The 14,683-nt window shown below is 38.2% G+C and overlaps 1 protein-coding gene across 10 annotated transcripts in view; it reads right to left on the reverse strand.

Moving 5' to 3' along the window:
- Positions 1-14,683, reverse strand: part of St7 (suppression of tumorigenicity 7) — a 257,335-nt gene that overhangs the window by 102,127 nt on the left and 140,525 nt on the right. For 6 of the 10 annotated variants that reach the window (XM_004644854.3, XM_023705051.1, XM_023705050.1 and 3 more), the window contains 6 exons: positions 13,521-13,575; positions 12,771-12,886; positions 11,482-11,557; positions 9,090-9,158; positions 6,903-7,057; positions 4,210-4,307 (listed from right to left, as the gene is read on the reverse strand). In XM_004644854.3, coding sequence (XP_004644911.1) covers positions 4,210-4,307; positions 6,903-7,057; positions 9,090-9,158; positions 11,482-11,557; positions 12,771-12,886; positions 13,521-13,575 — 569 coding nt within the window. The remainder of the gene's footprint in view (positions 1-4,209; positions 4,308-6,902; positions 7,058-9,089; positions 9,159-11,481; positions 11,558-12,770; positions 12,887-13,520; positions 13,576-14,683) is intronic. The other 4 variants (XM_004644856.2, XM_023705054.1, XM_023705052.1 and 1 more) reach the window with 1 other exon arrangement.

The raw sequence follows: 14,683 nt of genomic DNA on the forward strand, positions 1-14,683 counted from the left end.
GGACCGCGGTTCAATCCCCAGCACCACATGCCAGCCAGCCCCGCCCCCTGGTGGGCTGAGCTGGCCACACACACACACACACACACGCGCGCGCGCGCGCGCGCAATAAATAAATGTTAAAAAAAAAAAATTTAAAAAAAAACAACCCCTGGAGCAGCAAGAACTTTTAGGTCCTCCACAGGAGCAGACCACCGCATTTTCACCGGTTTATCCACACTAGGTCTGATAGGGCATGGCAGTGGGACCTGACCACAGTCATCAATCTTATAAATGCCACTCCAAGTCGACTGAAATGGGGTCAACGGAAGAGAGGCGCTATGATTTAGGTAGATGTTAGAAAGAAAAACTTTATGTACCAAATGTTAATAATTACCAAACGTTAAAGAGGTATAAAATCAAAATCAAAATAAATATGCAGACTTTCCTTCAATTTAAGAAAGCAGAAAATTTAATTCTATTTGAATAACAAATGCCCCCTGTACTGAAGTTCCAAAACTACAAAGCCTCTGCCCACTGCTGAAAGTCTAGCAGTAAGGTACTAATACTCTTGATTACAGAAGAGAGCTAATTAAAGCATAACATTCTAGCAATCCAAAATAATTAACACGTCATATTAGCTTACAGTGTCACCCATAAGGCAATCATACTACAGTGTACATGCACATCCATGTTTACACCAGTGCGATTCACAGTGGTGAGTCTCTGGAAACAGCCTCGATGACCACCAACAGACGAACGGATAAAGAGAATGCAGTGTGTATTTACAAAAAGAAATACTATTCAAAGACTGGAGTTATTTCACCTGCATGAAAATGGATGGAACCTGAGACCAAAATATTAAGTGAAATAATTTAGACTCATGAAGTTTAATATCCTGTGGTTTATTTTATATGAGAAATGTAAAGTAGAAGTAAGTAAATAAATAAATAAATAGATAATTAAAATAAGAGATGCAAGAAACACACAGGCCAACTATTAGATGGTTTAGGATGTCGGGGAAGAGGAGGGAGAAGAGACAAGGGACCAAAATGATAAATGCTCTACATATGTTATGATTCCCCAGTATGAATTTAACTATTATATGTTATAAGTACATAGCAGTAAAAAAAAAAAAAAAAAGAAAAAAGAAAATGAGGAGCCACAAATGTTAAAGCTAAAGAATCAATGTGGATTCACCTCATCATCATTTCACTGATGCTATTAATATTTTACCTAAGCCAAAGTGGTCTCAAGCCAAGGAATATAAGGAATTACGTACAGCCACCTTCCCAGAATTCCCTTCCATCTTCTTTCATAATACCTTAACAATTAACAGTCTGTCCAATGGTAGGGTGTTTCCAGAGCATTTTTGTTTTAATGACATTGCATTCTACATAGAAGGTGTTTCAACTCTGGCATTTCTATTTCCAGTTTAAAATCTGCTTCAGTAAAATTTAAATACATTCATATGGGGAGTGGATGGTCGTATCTTAATGAAAAATTAGGTCTTCCTGCCTACATGCTTTCTTAGCAGGCTGCCTGGAATCTACTGTGCTATTTAATCATAGGAAGTTTCACAGCAACAGTTTTATGGTTATTTTACATGGTGTTATGTTGTTCAATTAGTGAGCCCTCACTAAAGTTTTCCCTGTGACCAAAGTGTAGTCCAACAGGTCAGCCTTGACTAATGATGTCTCCTGCAAGGCTGGGCTCAGCTGCAGCCTATACAGACAGGGTGAGGTCTTCAACCTCGACTGTTGTCTGAGGTGCAAACAGATGCATAGAAGGAAGGTGTGAAGGAAAAGCATTTTGAATATTTCTCCCCAAAACACATCTCCCTTATGTCTGACAGTGTCTCTTACACGACTGTCGGGTTTTCCAAAACTCAGAGAAAAGGTAACGTGTACTGATATATTCTAATAATATGAAAGATTGTTTTAAAAATGTAAGAAACATAGCTATCTATATAGGTAAAAACATGAATAAAGGATACATGTGTTTATATATACATGTAGATATAGAAAGAGATCACTTGATCAATTCATTCTAGAAAAGGAAATCTATTTAGCTCCTCAATATGTCAATTACCTTGATCTGATCAATATACATTGTATACATACATTAAAATGCTATAATATATCCTATAAATATGTACAATCGTTAATAGCTCAGTTAAAAATAAAAAATACATTTAATTTTTAAAATTTAATGTACAAAAAAATCAGAATTATCCCCAAGATGTCCAAGAGAAGAAAAAAAATTATATAACAGCTTACATAGTACAAGAAAACATAGGAAGATATTGTAAATGTGCTGTGACCATTAATGGTAATTTTAAATCTCACAGACTTAAAACATGCCTAGAAGGTTACTAAAAGCACATTTCTGGGTGCTGTTCTTGTTGGCACTGTCTCTCCATTCTGCTCTCTGCTGTTACGAATTGAGCATTCTGGGTCTGCCACACTCTTCTGCTACAAAGTTTCTGCCCTACAGCCCGGTCATGGACTGAACACTCTGGAAACACGAGCCTAACTGAACCTCTGCTCTCTTAAACTGGCTGACAGATAGTTCGTCCCAGCAACAGAAAGCCAAGTAGCACACACACCTACTGGCTGCCAGGTGTCTGCACATGCTCTCACTATTTCTCTTTACTAATTACTCTTTTAGGTCAGAATCATCCTCAGTTTATGAAAACTAAATGGGAAGCCCGTAAGAGGCCAGTTAAGTTGCCTTTTATTGCCAAGTCAGTGCAAGAGCAGTGCTAAGATTTGCAACGAGATTTGCTGATTCCCTGCCCAGGTCTTTTCTACTGCATCCCAGACTTGATCCTAAATCTGTACTTGGGTTAGGTCAATAAATAGAAGGAAGTAATGTTAAATGTAAAAGGTAAATCAGAGGAGATATATTGTATTAAAGGTACTAATACTAATCATATGAGATTTTCATATATAAGGTACTGAAAATAGTAAGCAAAATGAAACTGATAAAACTAGAATTATAATAGTTAAAATTTGTTTTCTTATAAAATTTCCTAAGCTTATAATAAATAACATCAGTAAAATTTGCTTCTCCATATATGCCTATCCTAGATTAATTAGAACTAAGAAGAGGGAATAAAGACACAACAGCATATTAAAGGATTATAAGACTGGGCCAGATTAAGACAATCTCTTCTAAATCAGAATACAAGACAAGAATGAGTGCAGACTAGTTCCTAAGACTGCCTTTTTTTTTTTTTTTTTTAAGTATTAGGTTGTTACACGGTCTCACTATGCAGCTTGGACTCATGGTGATCCTCCTGCTTTCTGTCTCCCCAGCACTGGTATTACATGCATGCGCCACTATGCCTGGATTCTGTGGCCAGCTCAGCATGCTGGGGCAGAGTTGGCACAGCATGTGGTGCCAGGAATCCAACTGAGGTCCCTGTGCTTGCCTAAGCGAGCCTAAGCAGGCGCTTTAGTCCACTGAGCAGAAAGTGATTGATAAATGCAACTTACACATGGTCAGTTTCTTTAAGAAAAGTATTTATTTCTAATAGTCACAATTAAAATGTGTAAGTTCCTTAATTGGTTTCTCTTAAATCCACTGTTCTGAAGTCATAACCTCCCTAGGTTCTGTTTGTTTGAAAATCTCCTATTACCTTTTTTCTTCTTACATTGACTACAGCTGATAAAGTACCTTGATTCTCAAGAAGCTAGAAAAAATGTAATGATGAAAATATCACAATATAAGACATGTATTTTTTCCTTGCCAAAGAAAAAGAATCTAGGAAAATGCTTAGAATGACTATGATATTACAAAGTTTAAGTATGGTAATTTGACCCATAATTTATTCCAACCCTCCTAACAACTCCTCACAGACGAAGTCGGCTAAGATGCTGATCTCATTATTGGTCTCCAGCTATCGCCCCAAGGCTTACTAATGAGAACATCTACTGAGATTCTTTAATATACCAGTCACCCTAGTAGGAGCCTTGCACGTGTCAGTGCACTTAACTCTTCACAATGATCCGAAGGAGCTTTTGTGAGGACTGGTACTGCTACCGCGGCATCTAAGTGAGGAGGCTGCGGCACACAAGCTGAGTCACTCGCCCAAGAACTTCTCCTGGCCCGCTGGACGCTGGCTCCAGAGCCCGTCACAGCACGCTGTCCGCTCTGCGCGTGGCCCACTCAGTGGGTTCCACCGTGGGGAGCCAGAAATGCTTCCACAGATCCCCAACACACACTCACGTCTCTCATCATTTTCACCGCTTCCCTGGTCCTGCCCAGTCTTCTGGCACACATCGCTAGTCTTCTTTTAATGTAGACCAAGACGTTGGTGTCACGTCCTAAAGAAGGGAGAGAAAACACCAAAATTTTAAAAAATCGAGCACTTTTGCTGAGGGGCAAGAAAACCCTCAGAGCACAGAGAACGGTCTTTGGCTTTTCCTTGCTGCCGGAAGCACTGACAACGTTGGTAACAGCAGCATGAACACAGGGTGAAGCAATCTTATTTCGACTTCCAAAGGTCAGATCGTCGTATACCCAAAGACCCAATCCATGCTTTAGGACAGATGACAGAACTAACCCAAAAAAGGGGACACAGATGAATGACCATTTTGTATTTGTGTACTCAAAGTGGTTAGGACAGATATACAGCTACATTCTCTTAATGACTAGAGGGATCTGTTCTAATGGTGTTTGTAAATAGGATCTCATGTCCGCATCTTGTACAGCAATTAAGCATTAGGAAGAGAGTACGCAATGTGTTAATTATTGAAACTGTCCTACCAATTTGGTTTGAAACTGTCTCACTGCTATTTATTTCTCAATAAAATTATGGGAAAAAAACACAGTTGATAATAAATAAAATCTTGTGCTGCAAAATCCCGGGAAATAAATATACCCATATTGTATCCAGTTTATAAGCATGAAAATTCCACATTCTTCAGGTACATGTGCTTTCAGAAAGGATGCACGGAGGTGAATCTCAGGTTGCATTCTGATGAACCATTTTTTTTTTCCATTTTTGACATTAAGTCTGGAGAAGCCTCATTTTGAACTTCTGTTTTGTATTATTCTTTCTCTAACACTAGTGACATCATAATCATCTCCAGGTCCCCAAAGCAGCTGATTTTAGATGGAACCATAACACATTCCAGATATGACAATAGGGCATACAACAAAATGAAAAACTACTTTGGTGTCAGAGAAAGCACTGACAAGCTAAATAGTTATAACAATAGTCACTAAAATAGCTCTTAAAAAGTACATTAACAACTTCTTATCTTAATCTTTCATTTAATTATATGTCTTTTTGGATATGTTTCCAGATCTGTGAGAACATGCATATGCTTAATCCTCAATAAAATTACCATGTTTGAGAAAAATATGACACACCTGTTACAGATTAAGTATCATATAATATGTAGCTATTAAAAGATGTTAAGACCAAAGTTTGAACATTTCAAGTTTTAAACAATGAGAACAAGATGTGAGCTGAAAAACTGCCAAGTACCTACAAATTATTTTAAAGATGTGCTTATACTCTTTTGGTAGATGTAAGAAACAGGTTAAAAGGATTTAATTTAGAGAATAAAATAATGAAACTTTTTAAGTCATATTATAACTTACACAATTTTATGTATTAATTGTCCTTCACAAAATAGAATTTACCACCTATCTTCAAAGTGTAGTTATTGCGCTTTTACAAAAAGGAACAGAGTTATGACTAGACACCTCAATAGCATGTAAACTCACTGCAGAATACAAGTAACAACCTGCACACGGGCACGCCCATGTGCACACACACTGTGAGGTGAAGATCCTCCCGGCACCTACCGTAGACATTAATGCAGTCAATTCCCACACCAAATCTAAGTCGAATATTGAAATATGATTGAAAAATCTCAGGTATGAGGGAGGTTTTTCAGTCCCTAAAATCAAAGGCGGATTAAAGCGCCTGCAAGCAGGCCCGGCTGGGGTTCCATCCCTGGGCCTGCCTGCCTGCCGGCCCTGCCCCAGGGCACACCGAGCTGATATTGAGGCTGGGCGTGGTGGCGCACGCCTGTGATCCCAGCTCTCGGGGGCTGTAAACAGGCGGATCGCTATGAGTCCAATCTAGCAGTGAGACCCTGAGCACCCCATAGACCCTTCCCTAAAGTACTAAATAAATAAATAAATAAATAAAATGAAAGAGAACTGAAAGAAGGAAGAACAATTCTACCTTATGAAAACAACACACATTTTGGCTGAACCATAAAAGTGTTTTCTCTAGGACAACTGAGTCCTGCTAAAATAACCAACAAACACAAATCAAGGCCTCAGAGAATTCCAGAAATGATTTTGTCTTATTTTTATTCTTTTCTACCCTAGTATCACTGACTCTAGCTAGTGTACTAACTTGAAAAGCCTCAGATTTTAAATAGTTAAATAACTAAGAAAGCACTGTTTTAACATAAAAAATAATTAGGAACAAAAATTCTTCCTTTCTAGACACCAATTAGGAATGTTTCTTAAATAGGAGTTAAATGCTAATACAATCAGCAATAACTATTATATTTTTAACTGTAGTATTTCAACTCATGGATAGAAGACCCACAAGATCCGTTATTAACATGACTTAAGTCTTGTTTCTGGACTAACATTTAAAATTATGAATTGATGACCAGAAATACTTAAGAATACTGGGAAGAAGTTAGGATGCCATTAAAGATTACTGCCTTTTATTTTTGACACTGGGAGTCTATGGGAAGGAGAAGGTGGATGTAAACAGTAATGAAGTTTATACATCAGGTGTGTTTACAAATAAAAACTAAGAAAAGCTAAAGCCAATATTTATTCTCACCTAGGAGAATCAAATTTTGAACTGGACTTAAAATTTGCTGTGATCATTCATTTTACAGTTCTGATTCCCCAACACATCAAGCCAGAGGAAACCTTACTATGCTGGGCTTCATACTGGGATCCGTGATGCTGTAGCTGCTGAGAACGTCGGTAACACCCATCTCCAGCCTTCAGAGCCTGCTTAAACAGTTTTTCTGCTTCCGCAATGGTTGTTGCTTCCTCTTCAGCCAAGAGAATGTAAGCAGTTGCACACCTGTCCATTCAGATAACAGCCACTGTCAATTAAAAATCCAAGAGCATGGGGACAGAATGAAGGAGCTCATGCGGAAGGGCAAGGAGTTGCACCAAAACATGCAGAGTGGCCAGCTGTGCATGCATCCCTGTTTGTGGCTGTTGATACAAGAGAGTAGCACAAAAGAAATGTCTATATTTTAGCTTGGGAGGTGGGGTGTGTCGTGTCAGGGCCCTGGGCTCACATATGGACTCAGCCCTCATTAGTACATCACTGTGGATAAGATATTACGCGGCCTCCCAGAGCAGAACGCTACAGAATGTACTTGTTCACAGTCTGCTGTGAAACTGAGGTAAAGTGATGCGTGTGAAGTGCTCAGTGCAGAGCCCAGCAAGCGGCAGGAGCTCTCTAACCAGCCATGCCGGCAATGGTAACAGCTGCTCCTAAATGTCTCCTTCCACAGAGAGGTTCTAAATAGGTTTACTTTCATTTGTAAACACAAATTCTCTTCAATCTAAGGATTTCTTCAGAGTGAGAAATTTATTAAATCAAGTTATTCATTAAAAACAACTGCTTCAGCACCTCAAAACACCTGCTTTTCTGCTCTGAAGAACACGAGAAGAACCTACAGATTCTGATGTTTCTGAAGAGCTTCATATCTGACTCAGCCATACTAGCTAGGAAGAGTTAAATCTCATGACTTGGATTACAAACTACCACTTGTGGCTTAGTATATATTAAGCTCTGTACCAGGCACTTAACATATATCATCTTATATAATCCTTTCCTAACCTCTATTGGAAGCCAAAAAGGGAATGAAACTAACAAATGAACCAGGGCAACTCTGGAAAATTTAAGCCATCCAAATCATATCAAGAGTAATCCACTGCCAGTGAAAGGCACATTACAGGGATGTGGTGAGGCCCGAACTGACTGCACAGGCTCTGATCTGCACCCAGCCTTTACTTTCCTTCTTCTTCATTGCCTCTCTGGCCATTTCCCTACTTATCTCCATGTCACCACAAGAGAGAAAATACACAGAAAATAAAACCAAATGTTACTCTTCATAAACTACCATAGCCAGCTAGAACAAGGAGCCTCAACTTAACAGTAATGTTCAGGGTCACTGGTTAGTCCTGTCCTCAAGGAGGAGCCTTACAAGTTCTCTAGCCAATCCCTCTTAGGCAGGATCCATCAATGGGGTTTTAGACTGAATGTGGGAAAGTAGGAAAAAATGCCCAGAAAAAAAAAAAAAACCCTGGAAAACCAGTTACTATGAAGGGCAACATGTTATGACTTGTTAAAGAACAGTAATGATGCAGAAACTGTCTAGTGATTTGCTGGAGAAAATAACTTGGATAGGCATCGGAGGAAATATTTAACTTCAGATGCCTGCATATAAACACGGGTCAATGGTAATGAAATGAAAATTGAGATTATAATAGTAAGTGGCAGGTACGGTATCCGAGGAACCAGCTGCAAGATTGCAGCTGGTAGGCTGGGAACTCAAGAATGGTTGGTGAGGGACCGGGGAGATGGCTCAGTAGAATAAGCGCTTCTCTGGCAAGCACAAGGGTCTGAGTTCAATCCACGGTTCGGCAAAAAAAAAAGAAGAAAAAAAAAAAAAAAGGTTGGTGCTAGCTTGACTGCTTGCTTGCTTGCTTGCTTGCTTGCTTCCTTCCTTCCTTCCTTCCTTCCTTCCTTCCTTCCTTCCTTCCTTCCTTCCTTCTCCAATAGTATTCTTGTGAGGAGAGGCAGAGGAGCAGTATTGGCCAAGAAACAAACATCCATGTGGAAACTCATGAGTTTGGGGTAAAAACATGCTAAGAGTTTGTGAGTGAAGGAAAAAGAAGAGAGCAATAGAAGTGCTGAGGGTTGGGGGTACAGAACAGACTGCTCAGCTCGATGGAAGATACAGATGATGCATCCTGGCCACAACACAATACACATACAGAAGCAAGAAAATGGGATGATGGGGCTGTCAGACCATCCAGGTATCGGCTAGAAGGCTCACTTGGTGAGAAGTAGGGCACCCGATAGGTTCTTGACTTACTTTGGCAACAATTTTATCTCCCAGATGGTAGAGGAAGCAATTAGGGGAACTTCAACTCTGGACCTAATTCTGACCAAGAAGAAAAAAATAGTTGGTGAAATGAAATTGATAGGAACATTCAGAGAGACTCACTATGTCATTTTGAAGCTTAAGGTAATCAAAGAGGGGGAGGTGGACTTCATAATATTAAAAGAAAAGAGGTCTGATTCCATAGCATGAGACTCAGAAGGGAAAACGGCGTGAGAGCACAGAGCAGCTTCCAAATGCCCAACTGTAACTGCAGTTGCTTCTTGGGACGAGCAGAGGGGGGATCCAAGCAACCAAAAGGGCTCACAGAGATCACTCACTGGTCGGCTTTCTAAGGGACATGTGAAAAAAGATGGAAAGAGTGAATGTTGTGAAAGAATATAAGAAAGTGAAATGAGCTTATAAGAATATTGGAGAGCTAAAATACCAAATTACCTGAAACTTGGGAAGAAAAAAAAGATTCCCCTGAAAACAGACCTGCTAAAGATAACGACACCCTGTTTATAAGTTCTGTTTAAGGCCCTACACAGTCATTTCTCCAAAACCACCAAAAAAAGCAAACAACAAAACAAGGAAAGCGTATATGGTTAACAGCAGTAGATAACAGAAAACAAAGCTTTTTCACTCCTATCTTGTTCCTGAACTCTTATCAAGAAGAATGATCATCAGACTGAAAGGGGAAAGAAATTCCACTCTGAAATGGGTAAGATAAGACAGTAAACAAGGCATCATCCTAAATGAGCCACTGTGCTAAGATGGACAAACCCCAGAAAGCCAAAACGCCCCGCAGGCAGGCCATGGAACTAAGCTCTATGGATAGCTCAACTGCAAAGAATGAAAAGACACCAGAAGAAGAAAAGACAAATACAGTATACATTTTTAGAAAGGGGAAGGAGGCTGACTTCTAAAACTATAGAACAGTAATTCAGAAAGGTAGTCTAATTGATTAATAAAAAGGATGGTCTCCAAGCATGTTAAGAAGAAAATAATAACCAATGGCAGCCTGGTTTGACTCACTAAGAATACAGAAGTCAAGTTGTGCTAGTTTCATTTTCTTTGGTAGATTTATTGTAATTAAAGACCCACAGCTACAACTTGCATCCTTAAAACCAAAATGGAGAAACACAGACTGAATTCCAGTGTAACTCAGTAGCTCAGGACTTGGTGAGGTAACACCGAAGCATGGTGGCCTGTGAGGACAGGAGTCTGCACTGCAGTTTCTGTGTGTCACTCGCAGGGTTCTGTTTCTGGACTCGACCCTTTCCTTAGAAACGTGGATGATAACACAGAAGGCAGGATAGCAAATTTGCAGATGACAAGAAGGTGGAAAGTAAACATCTTGCATGAAAAATCAGAAACTGTATAGATCAACTCATTACAATGGCAGGATTTCCAACTCTCAAGTGAATTTCTTTTTTTAAGATCTCTTGAGAAGATTCTGTCACCATCCTCAGAAAAATCATAAAATACTTTAACAATGACCACTTGGCAAGGATTGTGTTGAGGTGATTCAAGCACCAGATGGGTGGCTGAGCTAAATGACCTTTAAGGTCTCTGCCAATCCTGATTTTTATGACTCTGACTGTAAAAATCTTTCTCATTTTCTGAGATCTCCAGAAGAGATTTCCCAGCTTTCCTTGGTAACCCGTAGAACGTTTAACAAAACTAAGGACAACATTTCCTGTTATCTTTGTCTTGATCTTAAATACTTTAAAAACATTTTTTACCTTGAGTCTTTATTATGCTTCCCTCACTAACACAAGTTTTCCCTAGAAAATGCAATAGTACATATGATCTTTCTACATCTGGAAAAATTTCCCAGTCAAAATGTTTTAGAGATATAAAGAATTATATTTCTTTTATGTCCTCACAATCTGCTATAGCTAGCCTTTAAAGCATTTCATTAAGATCACAGAAAAGCTGCTGAAGGCTGGGGAGATAGCTTGGTGGTTTAAGTGCTCGCCTGGCAAGTATAAGATCAGGGTTCAATCCCTAGTATCTCATGCCATGCTGGCCCCTGGAGCCCTGGGTGCACCACGCTGGTGGCACACACCTATAATTCTAGCACTGAGCAGGCTGAGACAGGAGGATCACTACGAGTCTGAGCTGTGTAGCAAGACCCTGTACCAAATAAATAAATACATTAATTAGTTAATTAATTAATTTTTAAAATATAAAAAAGACTGAATTGACTAAAACCATCATCATATAGCTGTCCATAAAATTTTATAAAATATAGCCTCTAAGTAAGCCCCCAGTTCAAACGTACAGCTCAATATAAGCATCCCATCAACAGCAACTGAATATACTCAGTGAAAGATGAGATTTCCTTTTTCATAGTAAGACCTGCCCTTCCCACACTTACTCATTTATCTCCAAGGCTTCGTGAGCTGCAGAAATCCTTGCTTGAGGGTTTCTCTCTCTCCAAGCTTTCTGCATTACTATATTGGAAAAAGGGAAAAAAGCAAGTTAATCAGTATATATGATTAGAAGCAACAATAAATTCATTAATAGCTGTCAGCTTGAATTACAGGGAATGATTTCAGGGGCAAGTACAAATCTCTCGAGCCACTTTTCCTCAGTTACAGGTATCAAACTTTTTGTAAACTTTTAAGACTACAGGTACAAAAAAGGCACTCCAGGAAAGATTTTATTTCTACTGCACCTTAACATCATTTGGTGCTAGAGAACGCATGTTATTTTACACAGTTTGAAATGACATTGTTATTAATTTCTTCATTTTACTTACAACACAGTTTCTACAGATCATTTTCCAGGTACATACTTGTTATGGATTCTGGATATGAGAATACTTTGAGATCATTTGAAGGATTATGAATCGTATCAGTAAACATGCTTTAGGTTTTTGTTTTACATATATACTTGTTTCTTAAATACATCTGCGGGTCAGAGCATTTTGTGAATATATTGGCAATAGTCCAATGGTTGACAATATTCAGTATCCTATGATGTTCTGCCATCATAGAAAAAGACATTTCCTTAATTTGCTTGAAGAACCTCACTGTACTTTATAAAAACATGTAGATTCCTTTAAAAAGATTTTCTTCACCTATTTACTTTAAGTTTTATAATATAAAATATTATATTATAATATAAATATTATATTCCAGTATAATTATCTGGAACTTAAGCATTATGAAATGTATGTTAACAAATTCTTCCTTAGGAGGAAAACACACAGACTCCAGCAGCCAATGCCATGGTCCCACCTAATGCTGGTGAGTCGTATCAGTCACTAAAATACAGTATTTTCATAATCAAGTGACTTGTATTCAGTGACTCCTACCTTCTAGTTAGAAAATCATCAAGGAAATAAGACTCTTCATTCCAACTATGAGCTTAATCAGCTTTATAGCAGACTTATATGTCTTCAAAACAGATCAATACAGCTTTGATATATTGTTTTAAATCATGCCCCATTTCTATATGGATACTTTACTATATATAATACTTAAATACTTCACTACTGAACTATCAGAATTCCTGGTTCTACTAGTCGATCAGCAAGTTAATATTTTGTTCACTGAGTTCAGTAAGGCAGATATTATGAAAGGACTAACCTTAATATTTAAGACAAGCTAAAAAACCCCTAAAACTCTCCCACCCAGCAGCTATTTGAAGGACTCTTCATACTTGCATCTGCAGGACGCAGATGGTCCGAGTCACAAGTAAAGAATGTCTGGTGGTCCTGGGCAGAGAGATTCATGTCATAGTAAGTCAGAGGCTCTCGTCCTGTCACCCAGGTATATCTGCAGAGCAAAAGGAAGATGGTCAGAATATTCTGAGACAGTAAAGTAAGACATACTAAATAATAAACTGCAGGTGAATTGAAATATGAACTAATTATGAGGACAGAAAACAAGTATCAACTAAGTTATAAATAAAAAAAGTTTTACTCATCTGGTTCTCCTTCAGGAATTACATAGCAGGAAAGAAATAAACATTTTTCCTAATGTTTTTGCATTAAAACTATACTAACCCCTAATGATGGAAAACCTTGTCTAAGTAGAACTATGATTGACATTTTCCAAAAGCTATGAAAATCTTAATTCACCTAGTTACGTCACTAAATTAAATTTCAATGTAACTTCTTTGGCAAATTTATAACCATGCTCCAGGTAAGCTTCAAAATGTTTTCATTGCATAACATATATACTAAAAAGTACGATTGTAACTGAAAAATTCTAAAAACTATACACTTCTGTACATTATCCAAAGTCTAATGCCATATTACTCATAAAAAAGAAAAATCACAGTATTTGAAGACAGTATTAAAAACCTAGAAGCACTAATCCTGTGACATGACCCCTACATGAACCAGCAAAAGTATTTGCTGCTTTCTGAACCAGACCCACTTGTTTGCCAAGCTATTAAAATGCTTACCGATTATATTCAGCACCTCTAAATAAATTTAGTGGATTTCTCCAGACTTTACATTCTGCAACGAGAGAAACATGGATACGGTACACATAAGTTCAGTGACGTCATAAGCTAATAGTTCAGCAAACCACTCTTCCAGGGCATTTGATAAGACAGTTCTAGTCTCTGTTCTTAACATAGGAAATAACAGAAAAACTTACTGGTTAGTCAGAAAATGTGGCTTAGGCACTAGGACTTTGAAACGTTTTGCCTGCTCTCTCCGGGCCCAAGTTTTCTCATCAAGATATATGCCAAAATCACCTTGTTCATAACTTTTGTATTTATTTCTAGCCTGAATAGAGTCTATCAATTTACTTGTAAAGTTATATGTAAAAGATACCAGTAGAAATAAAACTTCTTTCTATTATTCAAAAATATATCTTACAGTAACATCATACTTGACAAACTTAAGTGCTACAATACAGCAGACAGAGCTGTGGACTCCTAATTAAGGACTAAACTATTTCTGATTTTGTGATAATTCATTAGGTTATTCTTGGCTTCCTAAAGAGAAGCAACAAAAAATAAAATTATCACTATTATAGGTGGACATGCCATGAAAATAAATTATTTGAAAGCATTTTAACATCATTTCCTTCCTGTTAGATACTAGTCAATTAGGTTTCTTTGTTATACAAGGACCACAGAAACTTAGACACACAGAACTTTAACTTAGAAAAGCCATGCATTAAGATTGTTACTGCAAGTGTGTGACTAATACGCGAGAATTCTTTTAAAACACCCTATGATTAAGATTTTCTACTGATTCACAATACTAGATTTCCTTGGATGAATATGGTTTTATTAGAAAATAAAATCAGTTAACCATAGTCAAAACATCTATCTGTGTATACAACCAGCCAAAAACACACCCAACCACACACATACACACAGAATTATTGCAAAACTCAAGCACATTAAAGGCCATGTAATGATTCATTAGGGTTTTGCCCTGTCCTGCATATCTAACATCCTCCCTTCCACCCATCCACCCAGTCATCCATCCATCCATCCAGCCATCCATCCATCCATCCATCCATCCACCCACCCATCCACCCATCTACCCAATCATCCATCCATCCATCCATCCATCCATCCATCCATCCATCCATCCATCCATCCACCCA

The sequence above is a fragment of the Octodon degus genome, unplaced genomic scaffold (assembly GCF_000260255.1).
Source record: "Octodon degus isolate 3935 unplaced genomic scaffold, OctDeg1.0 scaffold00213, whole genome shotgun sequence".
In the NCBI taxonomy this organism is placed as follows: Eukaryota; Metazoa; Chordata; class Mammalia; order Rodentia; family Octodontidae; genus Octodon; species Octodon degus.